Here is a 17,177-nt window from a genome sequence, read left to right on the forward strand (position 1 = left end):
TCACTGCTTAGCAATTGAGAACTGTGTACTGCGTGATTTCTGTCTCAATTCATCAGGTGTATCTATATTTGATTTTTCATGAAGACTACACTAGGCAGGCAGACAAGACAGCACACATTAAAATGCTAACTGCACCATGAATCTACAAACAAAATCAACGAAATGTTATATAATCATCAAAGTTGCATGCTTCAAGAGCAAGTCATACACAAAGTACCCTAATGAGGTTTGCAAGGAGTCCACATGTCCATAACAAGCAATCAACCCAACATACATTGCTCAGCTTACAGTAAAGTAATAGCATCATATAAAAGTCCAATATCTTCAGACCATCAATCTAAAACATCGTCAACCCAATGCCCGCTACCCACCTATCAGATAAATATCATATCCAATTTCAATTCCATTCACTCAAAGGCCCACTGGTTCTCTCTCCGGACCTCTTCCTCTTCTTCAGGAGTGAAGTCATTTTTGATGTTGAAGGTTTTGCGGATCTCTTCAGGGGTCTTCCCCTTGATCATATCAGCCACGGTTTGGCAGGTCAGATCCAGTAGGCCTTTAATGTTTAGATAGTTTGCAGCCTGGAAATATCAAAACAAGAATTATAAAAGAGAATGATAAAATTCTAACAATTCAAAAACTATGTGAATGCAGAAATAAATCTTGAAGCAGATGAATTCTGGTTTTGAAAATATATAAAAGCTTATGAGCAAGGAAGGACAAACTCTACCGAGACAAGGAGAAGCAGAACACATGTTGCAACTAATAAACATAACATGTAAAATCATAATAAGGGAAAATATTGCATTAGTTCCAAAATTCCTAAACCAATCTCACTCACCCTCCAGTCCCTGGAATAACCCAAAAAAAGGGATAGATAAGGATCATTCCACAGTGATACACAAACATTGCCTTGGTACACTGCAACCTATATCGTACAGGTCAAAAGGATACACCGCAAAATTGCAAATTCAAAAAAAGAGTATTATGGACGATTGTTATTCCATTACGTCACTTTATGGTTTTGAAGGCCTCCTAATATATTACATAAACATAACAGGTATTGTACTGATGATCATTATTTAGCCGGCATCACCATAGTGACAAACAAGGAGAATCATGGCCATTATGCTCATTTTCATTGTTCATTAAATTAAAATCATATGTTTCAAAAAAAAATCTATATCAGGTTAAGAAACAATTTCTTATTCTATGAATAGTCATTATCAAATAAAGGAATTATCTCATGTTAAAATGAGATATAACAACTACATAACAGATAGAATTTTATGCCACAAAAGTCACAATTTATTACTTCCAAAATGATCTGGCTCAACGCTTGACTAGGAAAGAATGGCAGTTATTTCCATTAAAAGAATAATAATATTTTGGTTTCAGAAGGTTCCTATTATTAGGGTTACCGGCCTTCTTAAACCTTAGCATATATAAGACATTCATTGCCACAAGGGTCATCCACTCATGTCCACCAGTTGAACTATAACAACGTACTCCAGCCAACAAAAGTAAAAAAGCCCCATTATCCAGTGAACCTACAACAGCAAGTGCACACAAACAAGTAACAATACCAGCTCATCTTGAGATACTCATGAATTGTGCAACACTAAGGACTCATTTGGTTCATGGAAAAAAAAAATTTCTCACTAGAATGTTTTTCTTGAGAAGTTGATGCCTGGAAAAGAGGTTTTTGCTTGTTTGGTTAACCATAAGAAAGTGGCATATTTAGAGTAGTTTATGCTTGGTTGAGCATCTACTTTCTCAGAAAAGTTGTGTGAAGTACATGTTATACCCTTAATAAAGGGAAAGGCCTTATCCCATTCTATTTAAAAGCTTAAAGATATTTTTGAAAAAAAATTATCTCAATTTTCAGCCAGTGGGAAACCCATATGGGTTTTTCTTCCCATGAAATGTGAGAATCTTATTCACATGCGAAGCCATTTTTTCATCTCTCTCCTTTAAAAACTCCAACCAAACATGAGGCATTTCTCCATTTTTCCTTTGACCATTCTTTCCCTCCTCCTCTTCCCACAAACCAAACAAGTCCTAAAATATATATTATCATAATTCCCCGTATACTAATTATGGAATAGATGCCTAAGACGAATATAAGGACAAATTCCAGCAGCCAATGAATAAATAAATACAGTATCAAAGTAAAATTATCTGAAGAAACCTGATACCAGCAAAAAGGCAAGGGCCGGCTTTTCTTTCATGTACAATTCTCTCCCCCTAAATCCATGTTAAGTGATCCAAAAAGTAATAACTAACAAACCACTAAACCAGGTGATTTATATTAATAAAAAAAAAACTCATGCATTGCATAATATAATTCAGCTGAGCATGTTCAGCCACAGGATTGAGACTCATCATCCAGATAGGTAATATAGTGAGTCATTGCCCAACTTCACCGTGCATAATTCCATCTCTCCACGCTTGACCGTACGATCAAATGGTAGTCACAGGAAACAATTTGGAGAAAATTCATGATGCCACTGCATTCTCTTTCAAGTTCTCTCCAGGATCAAGCAAGCATAACTCAAAATAATTTGAAATCTATTCAATATCTTCTGCATGTGACAATTAAAAATGCAAATGGGAGCAACGAAGAGTGTGCCACACCAAGTGCCTGACATGTCAGATGCCTAACATATCAAGTATTGAAGGGGGAATCCTATTTGCAGTTTTCAAACTTATGGAAGCATCAGAACTCAAAATATGTTGAAATGCAATTCATGCTTCAAGTACTAAAAGTTGGTGACATGTTTACAACTGCTTCATCACAGAATTGAGACTCGACTTTGGTTGCTGATAATTAACAGTGATCGAATGGATGGTATATGATGTCCTTATGACCATATATAGGAATTTAAGATGTTGAAAGAAGCCTTAGAAAGCAAGGTACACTCATCATCCTCATAATAATTATTTCCTTAAAGTATATCTTTTTTTTCTCGTGCCCCCCCTTCTCTTATTTTCTTTTTTATTCTTTTTCTTTCTCGGGGCAGTGAGGTGGGCGTGGGTCGGGGTTTGCGTGCTTGAACCTCCTTTCTTTCTATTTTTCCCTTTTAAAAAATTTCTTTAAAATGCCAGAGAGTATTTCACATTAAAAAAATACTTCTTTTAGAGTTTCTTCAAGTAGTATTGCTATTGTTACAATGATTCCAAAAATTGTCCAGAAATTGCTTCTTGAAAGCTAAACATACCACTCATTAGATTGCATAAATCATAAAAAAATTCTATCCCATACTTAAATTTCGTATTAAATCAACTCAGTTAATAATCATGGTTTTCTTGCTTATTTATTTTCTTATACATTAAATTAATGAACAACTGCAAAAAATGTTGAAGAAGAACAAAAATAAATGTTGAAGTAATCCTAAATTATTGATCGTCTAAATCTTAAAGAAAGGATCCATCACATAGTATTGTTTTGAAACAAATTCAGTTAGTAACCATGATTTGCTTGTTTATTTACTTTCTTATACATGGACTAGTTAACAACTAAAAAAACATTGTAGTCTTTTTCATCATATACTTATACTTTTACAAAGCATATGATGATATGTACATCATAAAAACTATTCAAGAGGCTTCAGAAGTCTGAAATATTACATGAATAAGTGATTCCCAACTAGAAGAAATGCTACAACCTAAGCCAAAATCCCTTATTCTAATTGAAAAAAAAACGAAAAAAAAGATAACCAGTTGTATATGGTCAAACATGCTTAAAAGAAATGAAGAAATGTCACCAAAGAATTATATTAAACAGCCAGATAATAATAAACATAACACATATGATGAATTAGCTTAATTTTGGCAGAAACTGGGAAAAGCAATCGAAACTAGTCACAAGCTGCAACAAAATTAATCAGTTTGACTAAAACCAGTTGAAAGCCAAAACTAAGGTAGGCTTCAACTTGGTCTCTGCATATCTCGGTTTTGATTGTTGGTTCTATGTGCATGTCCAAGTGTCGGATCTTTTCACGACCTACGAATTTCTTCTTATGGAGCCATGACCAAGTACGATACCAATGTCTTTGAAAGCAAGTACTTCAGGCTATTTCAAAAGTTATGAGTAGCATAGCTTGGTCCTGGCCAAAACTTCACACTTCAGCCAAATATAACAAGAATTTAAAACATTTAAAAATACAACTGAGTAAACGCTGCTGCAATCATTATAAGTAATATACTTAATGGTGAACTGTCAAATAAAAGTCTCATGTGACATTTGAGGAGGTTTCCTCCTAAATAGATATTATTCTTTCACCTTTATCTTTGCCATCTTCCTCCTTCCCTCCCTGACATGAAGATATCATGCAGCTATAGCCAATGATAACTCAACTATACCAAAGATAATGAACATAACAAATGAGGTCAAACTAAGGGCTCGTTCTCTGGGGATCATGAAACTTACCTAGGAATCTGCATTTTCTTGGATAAGTGTTATCCAAGCAACACTTAGATAGAAAATAATTTACCCATGTTCTTTTATACATTGAAAAGTGGCTTCAAAATTTGTTACCCATTTTTTCTTTTGCATTACAACTGTCCTAATAAGTTTCTAAGATCTATACATCTTTTCCATAATATGCTGCTTCCAGTTCCAATTTGCACACTTGTCACGTATTGCCCCTTTATCACTGGAAACCCAATTTCCTATACCAAACTAGGCTTTCGGCCCATACAAAACTGAGAGGGCTAGATGATACAAGTGCATGACAAAATAGTAAAAAATGCATTCAATTAAACACAAGTAAAGAAAAAAAAAGGATTTACATAATCAACTTTGGAAAAATAAAAAATGACAATTTTAGTACCTATAAATAATGTGAAAAGCATCTTGAGAAATACAGGCCGAGAACATCTATAATCATTGGCAAGACAAAAATGAAAAACACACCAAATAAAAGGAAGAGGAGGAGATTTTGAGTAAGAAATATGAGACTCATCGGAATCCGCCAATGTTTTGGTCGAAAACTGGTTGAGGATTACAGCGATGCTGTTGGGGTTAGGGTTTGTTAGATATGAAAAGAGCAAGTGAAGGGTTAGAGTTTATTAGTGTATCGGCATAAGGGGGCATTTTGAGATCAGAAAATAGGTTCACTTTACCAATTTGCCCATTTACCAGGTGGGTAAGTGTTTCCACCTATTTCATGAGTAAATGCTGCCTATGAAAAATTAACTTAGCAAGCTCACTTTTTAACCAGAGCATGCGAACATGGGTAAGTTGGTCAACGGGTTGGACAATAGGAAAGTTGGCCAACTTTTCAACGGAGAAGGAGCCTAAAGATCTTCCATGATAATCATTATGATGGCACAAAGCAAATCAGATAGCCATTAACCCCCTCAAAATTTGCGTACCCTAGTCATTCCCTAGAACCAAATCCAGCCAATGAATTCAAATCAATGGGGGCTGGCAAAATGATGAAATCAATGGAGATAACATTAAAACTATCCCCACTAAACCACTTATACACAATATGAAAGAAAGACAAAGGTATATCCTTGATTAACAAAAGTAGTTGTGTATCCTTCTTAAAGACCTTTGGCAGTGATACACGTATATTAACAGTCAGACCAGCAATTTTTTTTCAAATATAATGCAATCAAAATCAACCGAGAAAATAGGGCTCGGCAATCTCATCGAATGTTACAAATATATCAACCAAATGAAACCAGATCATGCTTTCATATTTCTATAAAAGAAGTCGCATCCAGAGAAAGATGAGTCAAATAAGGAATCTAAACAAAATAACACCTAGCAACAAATCCCAGCATACAAACCAAAAGAAACCCCCAATCAATGCCCCTACAGAAAAAGCTCACACAAATCATTAAATACGAGAGTAATATAAATAAATAAACTGAACTAGATTGATACCCTAGACCTAAATCATCAAGAAACAAGCAAATGATTAAACCCTAACAAGATCTATAATCAAAAAAGGGGGGAAACAGATCTAGGGGCAAGCGATCTGACCAGGATGAGGTCGAAGAGGGTGGCCTGATCGACCTTGACGAACTCGGCATCCCAAGCCTTGAGCTCGTCGTCGGCTAGCTTGGAGGAGGTGTCGTCGGCGGTCGACTTGGAAGAGGCGGCGGCTGCGTCAACGTGCCTCTTGCAGTACTCAATCACTTTGGAGAGGATCTTACTGGTTACGTTGGGAAGGGGGATGCCGTTGCTGGCGCAGTCATCCTCGATCATATGCTTGATCGTCTGGGACTCCATCGCCACCGCTTCCTCCACCTCGAAGACCTCGCCGTCGGAACTCTTCAGAGTGATCTTCTGCTCCGCCATAGCAGCCGGAATCGATCGCCGGAGAGAAGGTACCGGAGGAGGAGGAGGAAACCCTAGCAGAGAACAACGAAGTGATGCGGTTTCTCTATCTTTTTTTACTTCGTTTTGGCCTCGTTTTCCTCCGTCGTCGTGCGAGATATCTAGAAGGATATCGGAGAATATTACACTTTGCCCCCTCTATTTTGCCGGAGTTGTTCTCATTCTTCCTCGGGTTCAAAGGTTTTTAATTGGGTCCTCCAAATTCGTCGATTAATATCGTGCTCCATCGGCCTCCCAAGTCCCAATGCCCTTGCCGTTGACTTGGAACGAACTTCATTTTATTTCCGGGTTTATGGATCGGCCTGACGCTTTCCCTTATAAAAGCCACACTTTGCGTCTTCGCCGAGGATTAGGGCCAAGGGACATTTCTAGCAGAAAGAGAGCAAGAAGTTTACTAGGTAGGCTTTTTTTTTTTTAAGATTAATAGGTTTAAAAAATAAAAATTTGTTAAAATGGATGATTCAGTTTCTTCTCCTCAACCCAGTCCATGGCCTAGTTGGCCTCTCTCTGAATGTACTTAGCATGAAACACCACGCTGTCACTAGTCATAGCCCGAATATCTCGAAGGAGTAGCACCTATCAATGTCGCCGGTACCTCTCTGAATCCAATCGATAATCTTAGCCGAATTATCCTCAAGTATAACTGCTTTAATCCGCAATACGCGCCAAACATTGCGTTTGAAGCTTTTTTTTTTTTTTTTTTTTTTTTTTTGGTGCCATTCAAAATGACCCTAACCTCTTTACAAAATCATCTCTCTTTTCTAGAAGGTACCATCCCCTTCAATTTTCCATTCCTAACTTCTCCTTTGACCTGGCTGCCCTCCACCTTCTGTACGAAGGTCTCAAGATCTAGATGGTCTAAGTTTGCCCAACTGATGAACTCGAAGAAATTAAACTCTTTGGTGGAGAATGACAGTGTCCGTAGATTTTTATTGTTATTCTGATTCTTACTACAAGTGTTCTCGCTAGTGGTGGCTTTAATGTTGCTGCACTTGAGTCAAGCTAAATTTTTTTGATGCAGGCTGGGATTCCACATGCAAGTTTTAGGGTTATCCAATAGAGAGACTATAGCAAGTGATGCAAGGATAAAATTAATTCTAAAGTTTTTTAGAGGTATATAAGGGGATAAATTAAATTTTAAATAAAAATAAGGGGATAACTAGCAGCTTCTTGCCGTGATACAAAGATGCCTTAGTCATTGATAAGAACTCTATAAATGATGTTTTTGAGATGCCTACGACTAAGAACATCAACTTGTTGCTCCACCAATTTCTAAGATTCATCGGGAAAATACTAGATTATACTAAAAATAAAAAAAACTAATATTTTGAATTATCAAAACTGAGTAAGGGTGCGCTTCATACAAATCTTACTTCCATTCGGATGCAATATTTTTAAAAAATAATAATAATAATAATAACAAAAAATAGGCTTGTAAATCATGCAGGATTTAAAAATTAATTATCAAATATTTTTAGAAGAGAAGAGAAGAGCAAGAAAAGCCGACCAAGGATGTCAAAACCTCCCCAAGGCACGCATGCGCTTTCATTGCCCTAGACCTTCCTCCGCGTGAGGGTCTCCAAGATCTACGCGCGCTGCACGGCCACCAAATGTCGTGTTGACCAGTTCCGTGATTCCACGGCTGGATGCAAACCGCGTCTTCGCCAAACTTTCCACTCTTTATCATTTCACGTAGGGAGAAATTATATCATACTCGGCGTGCACCTCACGGGCCATGCACACCACTAATCACAAGCGTTTATATTTATGAACGATCATAGGATGCATGTCATGTCTCATGTAGGATATAATTTGCCCATTGTATATATATTCATACTCAAGAATCTTCCCATGCCATCTTTCCAAGACTCAGCCAAGCCTTTTGTTCTTGCCCATCTCATGGCTGGAGCGACTCAATGCATTTGGGGGTGTAAAGTGAATGCAAAGGCTTTAACATAAATGTAGAAGGCCTCAATGCACGTATAAGGAAAAAGATAATAATTTTTTTTAAATAAAATATACGTCCTAACATAAATATATATGGGATCTCAATATATTTATAGCTATAAAAATAATAAATGCATTAGGGGTCGGGCCTTAAACGATCGTCTCAGTTGCCTAAAGATTGATCCAGCCCTGTCTCATGGTTGCAAAGTGAAGAACCTCTCAAAATTTTGGCCACGTATTCTTCCACTGCACAGATGATGCTTATGGGATTTGATTTGTACCCCATGGGACCTTAGACTCTGGTAAGCAATGGCTTGGCGTCGATGACAGCCGTTGCCATCCGTCGTCGTACCCCAAGCTGGTGGAAAGCACCCGTTAACCCGAAGTTTCCTTTGTTGGATGGAAAAAAAAAAATATTTTTTCAGTGCTCCAAGATCTAAAGTACAATCCCCAAATGGCCCAATTACCTATTTTTCCCAAATCCTGCTTGCAAGCTAGGCATCAAATTATTTGCAAAAACATGAATTTATGCTATATTCGTGAAGCACTCAAGATTATATGCCCAAATTGTTCGGGGGAGGTGCAGCCATCACGAGTAGGTCAAAGAGATCTATATTTTTTTTTCGATATATTCAGATATATTATATTATCTTTGAATAAATATATTCATGAGAAGCAACATATAAAATATTTAAAAATTGAATGAGAACATAAAAATAGAATTCCATAAAAGCTAACCTGTATGATTGGTCACTAAAGCTGATTAAGGGTCAGGCTTAATCACAAAAAATATTAAATTTTAAATAGACGTGGCCTTAAGTCTAATTAAAAGTGTATATAGTTAAAAGCATCAAATTGGCAAGAAAATGGAGAATACTGCACAAGTCCCAGAATGCCCAAAATCATGGGCAAAATGACCCACGCGCATCTAAAGAAGAAAAGAAGCTCCCAGCCAAATAGATTTGGATTTCCAAAAATCATGTTTGCAGATATTCTTCTAGCAAATAATACTATAAGGACTCTTGTCTTTTTTGGTCTATCAAAAAATATTTTCGTTTGTTAAAAATCACAAAAGAAAAGCCCGAGCCTTGCGAGCCACCATATAAACACATTCTACTCTTCCTCCCAAAATCATTGGCCTACATGCATTAAGCTTAGGATTTAAAAAGATAAGCCATCAAGCTTCCCACAGTATTATCACATAACAATTCTGAAATTTTAATTTTCTACCATCAATCATTTGTGCGCATTAACATTCCCCCTTTACAAATAATTAAAAGAGCCTTTCCTATTAAAAGCTCTTCTCATTTAGATATTTGCATGTATATACTCCTGCCGATATAGGCATATAGCTCATTGCATTTACCTGATAAGAGGGTCACTATTGACTAGAATTTATTGCTTATGATCTCCTACATGATTTTAATTCCCTTTTATTTCATGCAAATCTGTTTCTTCACTGATTCCATTCACCAATTCACCAACATAGAAGTTTGCAAGACAAGCAAGGATTGAATACTATTAACTTTCAAGAATTACTTTTTGCATGTAACTCCTCAAATCATCGCACTTTTACAATGGTACCCCCTTCCCTCAACTTTTTTAGTTGTTGAAATTGACAAGTTATCGTGTTAAAGATCAAACAACACCACTACCTCTCAAAAATAATATCTCTTAAAATATTCTGGTTCATTTCTCTTATAAAAACAATTTTTATAAATTACTCAAGAATATGAAGCTAAAAAAAAGTTAAATCATTTTGCTTTAAAAATTATGAAACACTAATAGTCAAACATCTAATAATGGCCATTATTGCTAAAACATGATAATTCAACAGATACATTTATAAATAAAGATTTGGAGGGTAAATATACAATAAACTATATATGCCAGAGCATAAATATCAATTTTTTTAGGAATGCAAAACTGTAGAAACAAAAGAAGCTATACAAGTCATAATGCGGTATCATCAGTCTTCTTGGCTTTCTGTTCGCCCATCCGGCTAATTATTAAATCTCATGGATCATACTTCTAACCAAAAAATTTTCAAAGCATCAACTCAACTCTTTATCACGGTAGACATCCACTCAACTCTTCATCATGGTGGAGAGAAATAGAAAGGTCCGAACAACACTAAGGCAACTATCTATTTTTAATTTCTCCAACACAAAGAGACAATAATAAGCTCAAAGAATGTTTTCCATGATGCTGCTCTAAACATACCTACATTTGTAACAGAGAATTGCGCCTGCCATATGGCACACAAATACAATCATTGACAGATAACCTACCCCAACAGAGACCTGGATGTCTTTTTTTGTCAGTACAAGTGATGGAGGATATAAGAAACAACAACAAAGAAGAAGCAACGCAAACAAACTAATCAGGAGCACTCAAAATAAGAAAACCCCATAGCATCTATTTGACAGCAGCTGAAGCTTCTAAGGGATAGCAGAGTCAGCAAAGTAATCACAATAAAAACCTCTTCCCGCCAGCCAGTCGGCAACAAAATTTGCCTATCTATAAACATGAACAACCCTGAAGTAATCAACCAATAAAATAAGGCATTGAATATCCTTTGGAAGGGGACTGTAGGCTACGATACGAGATATGCCGTTGATCTAGGTGGCAGATGAGTCTCCTACGAGATAGTCTCCCTATGGGTGGGTTCAAAATCACTTCCAATCCCCTGCATGTCTTCCATATCCTAGAAAGAAGACCACAATGCCAATCAGGGCATAAAGACCTTAACATCCTCGATCAACAAACTCCAGAGAAAAAAGAAACTGGATGTCCACCTTAAAGGGGAAAAAAAACCCTCAACAACCAGTTAAAAAAGATTCGAAGCGATTGGGACACTTCGTGTGGCCAGATTCGAAACTACCAAGCAGATACACATCTGCATGCAGACAAGTGAGTGGTAACCATCGAATCTAGCATATAACAATGATATGTTTCGCCAGAGTTTCCAGCCTAATTACAGCCCATCAACAACAGAACCACCCCACAAAGTTTACCCCCCACACCCGACTACACCACCCATCCAACTAGAAATATAAATGCTTAAATAGTCCGTCCAAGATAAAGCACGACGTGTCCTACATCACTCGAAGGCCCACTGGTTCTCCCGCCGCACCTCTTCCTCTTCCTCAGGTGTGAAGTCATTTCTGATATTGAACGTCTTGCGGATTTCTTCCGGGGTCTTCCCCTTGATCATGTCAGCAACAGTTTGGCAAGTCAAATCCAATAATCCTTTTATATTCAGGTAGTTTGCCGCCTGGAGAATAGGACACAAAAAAAGGACATTCAAACATTATAACATGATTAGCAAGTAGATATGTTTAAAGACACGCAGGATTAGATTAATAAAATTATTAATACATAGTTACTAATGTTTATATAAAATAATATGAATAAATTTTCATATGTATGTGTGCTGATTTTTTTTCTGTTTGGTTTTCTAAGTTATCACTTCATACCATTCAAATTTTCATTTTGCATATTAGTACTGAAACTGGTCAACTGTCACTTCATGGTAAGAGTTTTTTAGTTGAAATTTTAAAAAAAATGAGATGGTGAGATCATACCAATACATAGACTCCCGGTGATCCTAACACTCACAACTAGTTCACAGTTTGGCATATTACGTTATGCTGGTGATACAATAGAATATTTTCTACAGATATATGAATCATAAGAAGAAGTAAAAATTTTAAATATTTTAACCATCAAACAACAATTGATATGCAAAAACTAATGCAGGCAAATGATTAAAGCCATTCACCAATGGCTCTTGTTCATCTAAATTCTAGGCTAGATTAAGATCAAATTGAGCATAAACAAGCTAAGCCTAATCCTAGGCATGGAATTCAGGGCTAGCACCTGTTTCAAGCCACTCATCAATTTCTCCTCCTCGATCCACACTCAAATCAACCTCAAATTGAATCTATCTCCACCAAACTTGATACCCCTTATGCTCAAGATCAAGTTTGAGCTGAGCCTAAGCAGATGCTCAATGAGTAAAGCTTGAAATTATATGTGTAAGCATATCAACTTGAAATCAATCCAATAATTGAAAAATAAAAAAAAGCGCTGAACACAAAGGTGGAACAGTTGATGCAGTGACTTGGTTATAGAGTATGAATTAAGCTTGATTCAATTCTAGCTCAACTATCAAGCAGTTCAAAAAAGGCATGTGTTGGCATAAAAAGTAAGGAAAAAAAGAGAGACTTCTGTTGTGGTCAACATGAAACTATAAAATCAGGCTTGCTGAAATACAAAGCAAGCAAGCACAGTCCCACATCTCAAGCCAAAATCAATTCAAAGACAAGCTTCATCAGACCCAATATTGATCTAACTTGACTAAATTACAGCCCTATCAAAAAGATACATAACAAATCAAAAATGTTCATATGATGCGTATTTATAATCAAGTAACAAAATCAATAAGATGGCAGACATCTCTGTTTTGGGAAAAAATATTCTCATTATATTGTATATATATTAATATTTTTAAATATTATAATGAAGAAAACATTAACAGATGGTAGTAGTAAAAATATTTTAATATACATGTTCCCCATTGAAACTCCAAAATCAGCACAAGAATGTAACAAACATGGTAAGGGTTGGATATGCTATTCGAACATCCTACCCACCACCAGTCCTAAAACTTTCAACCAAAGAATATGACACCCACCCAAGTCCCTCACATGTAACCAAGTCATGGTCACCTATCCAACATGGATTCTTTCACGTAGGCAGAAGCACAAGGTAATGCCTGATTATTCAAACAATATGGAGGCTCTGTTCTGTTGTTACAGTTCATCATGTAACGGGCATACACTTTATGATTTAACACATATTTTAATAAATGTTTAGACGAAGCTTTGTTTCAATCTTGAATCGAGTTTGGGATAAGCCTGATTAAACTCTGACATGGATGATGCGAGGCTATCAAGTTGTTTTAAATAGGCTAATGTGTGGCTTGTGTTTGAAATTCATCTCAATCAAGCTTGAAGATATAGGAAAAGAGACAACCTGATCCCGAATTTCAGGCACCAAATTAGGTTTGAGCTAAGCATGATCAGACAAAGGTAGATCAAACTTTGCAAGATCACAACCCTATATGAATCAAGTACAATAACCAACATATTAGAAAAAAACCAAAGATCGAGCTGAGCTTGATTGGACAAAGGTAGATCAAACTTTGCAAGATCACAACCCTATATGAAACATATTTTATTTAAAAAACAAAGAAAATTTTGATACCTTTAAAATGTATAATGTAGAGTTCAATGGAAGAAGTACGCAAATTTTAATTCAAAATTTGTTGTCAGAAACCATGCATATTTCAAATAGCAACTCATACCAGTCAAGACTCAGGATTTAACATACATAAATCCAGCCAAGAAATTACTCAAGGTCCACATTGGTTGCATAACCAAAAGTCCCTTCAAATAGCTCATAAAAACTCAATGAAGAACAAAGAAATGCTATTAGTACAATAACATGATGCATTGAAATCTGATCACCTGTAGTATGTACGTATTATGTACATAAAGCCAGCCAAGAAATTACTCAAGGTCCACATTGGTTGCATAAACAAAAGTCCCTTCAATAGCTCATAAAAACTCAATGAAAAACAAAGAAATGGTACTAGTACAATAATATAACACATTGAAATCCAATCACCTGTAATTAGTATGTATAATAGCTCATAAAAACTCAATGAAAAACAAATAAATGGTACTAGTACAATAATATGATGCATTGTAAATCTGAACACCTGAAAACAAAGAAATAGTACAATAATATGCATGCATGCATGTATGCATATTTACTGATAAGAGCAGTTGCAAGATAAGTTTTATGTATTACGATATGGCGTGCATCACTTATTGTGGTTGCTCAAGGATCATAGGATCTATGATGATGCTAGGACAGCCAATCTTATATTGAGTAGAGACAGATGAACTAATGAAGATAAACTTGGGGTAGATGAAAACCAACTTATGTTTTTTTGAGAAAACATCTAGTTTTTTTTAATTTTGATATACATATATATATATACACAGGGCTGGGCCGAGCCCTAGGCGACCGAGGTGGTTGCCTAAGGCCTCGGGCCAATGGAAGGCCTCCAGAAGGCTGACCAAAAGGAAGCAAAGGCCCCATATAAAATGGGAACAGGAGCTGGCTACGATTCTTCCCCCTTGATGGAAGAGAGGTGGAGAGTTTCCTGGCCTGCAGAGGGGCAATTTGGGAAGTTGGGGACAGTAGTTTTGTTTTGGGTGGAAGAAAGAGAGAGGAGGGATTTGGTTGGCTTGATACACGTCTGAAGCCACTCTTATCTTTCATCCCTTCTCTTTTTTGGTTTTGGTCTTGGTTTTCCTTCCCTCACATTACTCCTGATCCAGCTGGGCCATCAGGAAGAAAGATAGGGGGATTGGAGATGGACTTCTTGGAGGGTAGAGAAAGAAAAGGAGGGAGGGGGGGTTGAATGGCTGCTGTGATGTGATGTTGCAGTGGCTGCTTGGGTACTCACTTGAAGGGAAGATGGTGGGATGGGACTTTTATTAATTAGATGGAGTGAATTTTCCATAATGCCCCTACTTTCTCTCGTAGATGGAGTGCCATGGGATAACCTTTTCCTACTCTGCTCTTGCTTGACATGGTAAACAGTACTGCCAAGCATTATCTCACTTATTTAATCAGTTTTATGGGCCCTTCCTTAAGCATAATTACTTTTCCATGCTTTTATTCAAAAATTATATTAAACTGAAAAAGCTTTGTATCTGTCTTTGTTGCATACATGCATTTTTGTTGAAATAATGTACTTGATGGCTATCTATTTTCATATCTTTTTTCTAAATATTTTATATTTATTAAAAAAATTATTATTAAAAAAAAGGCCTCATTCACTGAATCCGCCTTAGGCCTCCAAACGTATTGGGCCGCCCCTGCATATATATACATATACATATACATGTGCATATGTATATATATATATACACACACACACACACACACACACACACACACACACACACACACACATACATATGCAAGGAAAGAGGAAGGGTGGGGTGGGGTGGGGTGGGGCGCGGCACGCGCGCGCGCGCGAGAGAGAGAGAGGAAATGCTGGCATGTAATTCCTTCATGCCCCTCATCTTCATGTATGCTACAGCTAGTGACAACTAAAACAAAACTACAGGAACTAAATTAGCCAAATCAGAATACCATTTACCATTTCAAACTAAAGCTAAGTTTTTTTATTTACTAATGAGAATGACATTGATCATTTCAAAACTAAGTATTCTTATTTATTTCCTCTTCGCTTGTAATTTAATTCAGCCAATGGTCAAAAACATCTAAACAGAATTGCAGAAAAATTAGAAGTATCATATCAAACCATGAAAGCCTACCAGGCAAGCATGCACATGCATGTGCATATCAAGCAAATCAGAAGTTACCATAGTATTCCTATATAAAAATCATCCACGATAAATTGATTATCGACCATCACCAATAAGAGTTTGGAGAACCCACGAATATTAACAAACACATCAAACTAAAGAAATTGGAACAGGAAACAATGGTTATGGAAACGAAATTTGGGCATGAAAGAGAGACGGAATGGAGACTGCGAACCAATATAAAAAAGAACCCTCATTCGTCATAATATTGCTAAAAAAAAATCACACCCACCAACAAATCAAATAATAGCAAGAAGGGAAAAGGAATCCATTTTGCAACCTAACCCTAATTCATCATGAAACAAACAAATCACCCCTAACTGATACCACCCCCGAAAAATCACATCCAACAACAAATCAAACAGTCGTAGGCAAAAAGAGTGAATCGATTTCAAAACCCAGGGCCCAATTCATCGAGAAACGAAAAAAATCACAAAATCCAAACAAGATAATTAAAAAAAAGGACGAAACAGATCCAGGGGCAAGGGATCTGACCAGGATGAGGTCGAATAGGGTAGCCTGATCGACCTTGACGAACTCGGCGTCCCAGGCCTTGAGCTCGTCGTCGGCGAGCTTGGAGGACGTATCATCCGCGGTGGACTTGGAGGAGGCGGCGGCGGCGGCGTCAACGTGCTTCTTGCAGTACTCTATCACCTTGGAGAGGATCTTACTGGTAACGTTGGGGAGGGGGATGCCGTTTGTGGCGCAGTCGTCTTCGATCAAGTGTTTGATCGTCTGGGACTCCATGGCCACCGTCTCCTCCACCTCGAAGACCTCGCCGTCCGAACTCTTTAGCGTGATCTTGTTTTCCGCCATGACCGCCGGGATCGATCGCCAAAGGGAAGAAATCGGAGGAGGACGAAACCCTAAGGCGAGGTAATCGAGAATGGATAGAGACGTGACAGGAAAGGGTCGGCGTCGGTGGAGCCTTCTTTATAAGACCAGCGTCTCGGATGTACGCATCAGGATGAACGCATTTTCCTGTGGGTGTTGATGAGGTGGGCTTGGTACTTAAAGAATACGGATGGGTTACAGCTATTGTCCCTACCTGTATCGGTTGATGCGCATGTTATCCTAAAATTAATATACTTATTTATTAAACTGATATGGATACATACGCGATATAAATACATATAGATCTGTTAAACTTCATGATCATAAAATTAAAAATAATATTATAAAAAATAAATTAAATTAGTAATATATTACTATAGTTATTTTTATTTTTTAAAAAAGTTATAAGTAGTATATAAGATTAAATAAAATTATAAATAAAAGATATTTTTTTAATACGAATTGAAGTTGTATATATATATATATTCTATTTTTTTTTAACAATTATAAATTCGGATATAAATATTAATTAGATATTTAAATTTATATTTATATCTAAATAAATT

The 17,177-nt window shown here is 36.7% G+C and overlaps 2 protein-coding genes across 2 annotated transcripts; both read right to left on the reverse strand.

The window, feature by feature from the left end:
* Positions 1 to 143: 143 nt before the first annotated feature.
* LOC103719237 (SKP1-like protein 1) lies at positions 144 to 6,500 on the reverse strand. The gene is made up of 2 exons (XM_008808379.1): positions 5,999 to 6,500; positions 144 to 581 (listed from the first exon to the last, which is right to left on the reverse strand). The coding sequence occupies exons 1-2, from the start codon at positions 6,314 to 6,316 to the stop codon at positions 408 to 410; spliced, it is 492 nt and encodes a 163-aa protein (XP_008806601.1). The 5' UTR covers positions 6,317 to 6,500; the 3' UTR covers positions 144 to 407.
* Positions 6,501 to 11,100: 4,600 nt separating this feature from the next.
* On the reverse strand, positions 11,101 to 16,772 carry LOC103719236 (SKP1-like protein 1). The gene is made up of 2 exons (XM_008808378.3): positions 16,273 to 16,772; positions 11,101 to 11,579 (listed from the first exon to the last, which is right to left on the reverse strand). Exons 1-2 carry the CDS (start codon positions 16,591 to 16,593, stop codon positions 11,406 to 11,408), a joined length of 495 nt encoding a protein of 164 aa, XP_008806600.2. The 5' UTR covers positions 16,594 to 16,772; the 3' UTR covers positions 11,101 to 11,405.
* Positions 16,773 to 17,177: the final 405 nt, after the last annotated feature.

This window comes from Phoenix dactylifera, unplaced genomic scaffold (assembly GCF_009389715.1).
Source record: "Phoenix dactylifera cultivar Barhee BC4 unplaced genomic scaffold, palm_55x_up_171113_PBpolish2nd_filt_p 000254F, whole genome shotgun sequence".
Lineage (NCBI taxonomy): Eukaryota > Viridiplantae > Streptophyta > Magnoliopsida > Arecales > Arecaceae > Phoenix > Phoenix dactylifera.

What these genes read in the sequence shown, in the direction of transcription:
- LOC103719237 (XM_008808379.1), bottom strand. Translation starts at nt 6,316, where the DNA reads ATGGCGGAGCAGAAGATCACTCTGAAGAGTTCCGACGGCGAGGTCTTC. An exon ending in CCCTCTTCGACCTCATCCTG is followed by an intron (nt 582 to 5,998) that starts GTCAGATCGCTT and finishes TGATATTTCCAG; the next exon opens with GCTGCAAACTATCTAAACAT.
- LOC103719236 (XM_008808378.3), bottom strand. Translation starts at nt 16,593, where the DNA reads ATGGCGGAAAACAAGATCACGCTAAAGAGTTCGGACGGCGAGGTCTTC. An exon ending in CCCTATTCGACCTCATCCTG is followed by an intron (nt 11,580 to 16,272) that starts GTCAGATCCCTT and finishes CCTATTCTCCAG; the next exon opens with GCGGCAAACTACCTGAATAT.